We start from the raw sequence: 2,350 nt of genomic DNA on the forward strand, positions 1-2,350 counted from the left end.
ATGATTATTTGTATGATTGCTTTTGGATTGAATTTGTTACGCACGGTGCCTACTAGAAGCAACTGTATCAGTGAGTCTCAACCACAAAAAGAGCGTCGCAGACAAGAATTGATGGAGTACTTGGTTCACATTGAAGAATCTCGTCACATTATTCGCATGGGACCGAAAGCTTTCATTAAATTATGTGAACGAATACGGGGAACTGGACTTGTTAAAGATGCATATCGATCAACCGTGGAAGAACAAGTAGCGAAATTTCTGCACATTATTGGGCATAATGTGAAGAATCGAAGTGTGTCATTCTTTTTCCATCGGTCTGGAGAAACAGTTTCCCGTCACTTTCATAATGTTTTGAGTGCAATTTTAAAGTTGGAGGGGGAATTCTTAATTCAACCAAATGGAACGGTTGTAGAACCACACATCCTTAACAACAGTCGATTTTTCCCCTACTTTAAGGTTTGTTGATGATAACATTACTTGAAATTATGTGTAATGTCTTCTTTATTTTGTGTTCAATTAAAGTTATGAATTTTTGTTTACATTAGGATTGTTTAGGGGCCATAGATGGGAGTCATGTATGTGTTAAGGTTGCACGTGCTGATGCACCTCGTTTTCGAGGGAGAAAAGATTGGCCAACCCAAAACATATTTGCAGCCTGTGACTTTGACATGAAGTTCACATATGTCTTAGCCGGTTGGGAAGGAACTGCCTCCGATTCAAGGATATTGAAAGATGCTTTGGTACGAGATGATCCTTTGGTTATTCCAGAAGATTAGTTATAGGGGATTGGGTGTGCAGAAGAATTAAAAGGTTGTAGTAGTATATACTAACCCAACTTTCCACAATCTTTGTAGGAAAATACTATCTTGGTGATGCAAGTTTTATGTTAAAACGAAATATAATAACACCTTATCGCAGGGTGAGATACCATTTGAAAGAATATTCGCGAAGAGGGCCACAAAATGCAAAAGGGCTGTTTAATCATCGACATTCATCACTTAGGAACGTAATTGAGAGAACCTTTGGGGTGCTTAAAAAACGTTTTCCAATTATAGCCAGTGGGACTGAGCCACATTATCATGTGGATACTATGACAAAAATTGTTTTAGCTAGTTGTATTCTGCATAACTTTCTACGCGGGATCAACAATGATGAGTCTCTGCTTGAAGAAGTAGATAATGAATTGTTAGAACAAGATGTCCAACCAAGCACCACCCATGCTCGTGAACATGATTATAGGCTAGGGTGTGATATTTGGGACACTATAGCAAATGAAATGTGGCAAGATTATGTAAAGAATTAATTTCATGAAATAATATATTTTCTACCATTTTTCAATGTTTGTCATCCTAACTTTATTTAAGTTAATTAGATGGATCGCGGGAAAAATGTTGCTTCAAATTCATCAGGTTCTTCTCGAGAGTTCACCAAGTGGACGGCGGAGATGGACCTAATTTTGCTGAATGCAATGATTGACGAGGTACGAGTGTAGAATTGATGGTAGTTGGACCACTCAAGGATACACTAACATAGTTATGGCTTTAAATGAGGCTGGCTTATTGGGTCTTAAGAAAAATAATGTGAAGAACCGCTAGAAAAGCCTGAAGGACAGGTGGAGGGAAGTCCATGATTTGTTTGGTGGATTGAGTGGTTTCGCATGGAACCAGACCACCAAACTTTTTGAAGCCGAGGACGAAGTTTGGAGTGAGCTGATTAAGGTACAATGATAAGTACTTTTTTATGTAACAATTACATTTACTTCACATTTCACATCAAATACTAATATGTGAAATGTATGTAGGCCAAACCATTTGCGGCGAAATGGCGTGTGAATCCCATTCGCCATTATGACCTCATGGAGGAGTTGTGGTCTAATGATAGAGCCACGGGAAGTCGGGTCAGGACAGCCCGTGACATCAATTCACCTCCTGACATGAGCAATTTCAGTGTCAACCTTGGGGAGAATAATATGGATTAAATCCCCGAGCAACCGAACTATGAGGAGGAAGATGACTACGTTCCACGATCACCTGCTCCTCAATTCCAATCTAGTGACACTCCTTCAGACACACTGTCAAACACTCCTTTTATGTCGTCTGCTGTCTCTGCAGGCACATCCTCATCTCGAGGATCAAAGAGAAAAGGCCCTACTATGGACGACATTGATGAACATTTTGCAATGTTGAATACTAATCTTCAACAATGCGTGTCATCAATGAAGGATGGAAATGAAAATGCCTCTCAGTTGGTGAATATTGCTCGTGCACAAGCAATGGAAGCTCAAGATATAGCTGCCGAAATTAGACGAAGAAACGACCTATATGCTGAGCATGTACACCATCATCGACGC

At 39.7% G+C, this 2,350-nt stretch overlaps 1 protein-coding gene across 1 annotated transcript; it reads left to right on the forward strand.

Moving 5' to 3' along the window:
* LOC137815654 (uncharacterized) lies at positions 1-776 on the forward strand. The gene is made up of 2 exons (XM_068618767.1): positions 1-456; positions 546-776. Exons 1-2 carry the CDS (start codon positions 1-3, stop codon positions 774-776), a joined length of 687 nt encoding a protein of 228 aa, XP_068474868.1.
* The last annotated feature ends 1,574 nt before the right edge of the window (positions 777-2,350 follow it).

Source organism: Phaseolus vulgaris, chromosome 1 (genome assembly GCF_000499845.2).
Source record: "Phaseolus vulgaris cultivar G19833 chromosome 1, P. vulgaris v2.0, whole genome shotgun sequence".
Classification (NCBI taxonomy): Eukaryota; Viridiplantae; Streptophyta; class Magnoliopsida; order Fabales; family Fabaceae; genus Phaseolus; species Phaseolus vulgaris.

Coding starts and splice junctions, on each gene's coding strand:
- LOC137815654 (XM_068618767.1), top strand. CDS start 1: ATGATTATTTGTATGATTGCTTTTGGATTGAATTTGTTACGCACGGTG. Junction 457..545: donor GATTTTTCCCCTACTTTAAG/GTTTGTTGATGA, acceptor TGTTTACATTAG/GATTGTTTAGGGGCCATAGA.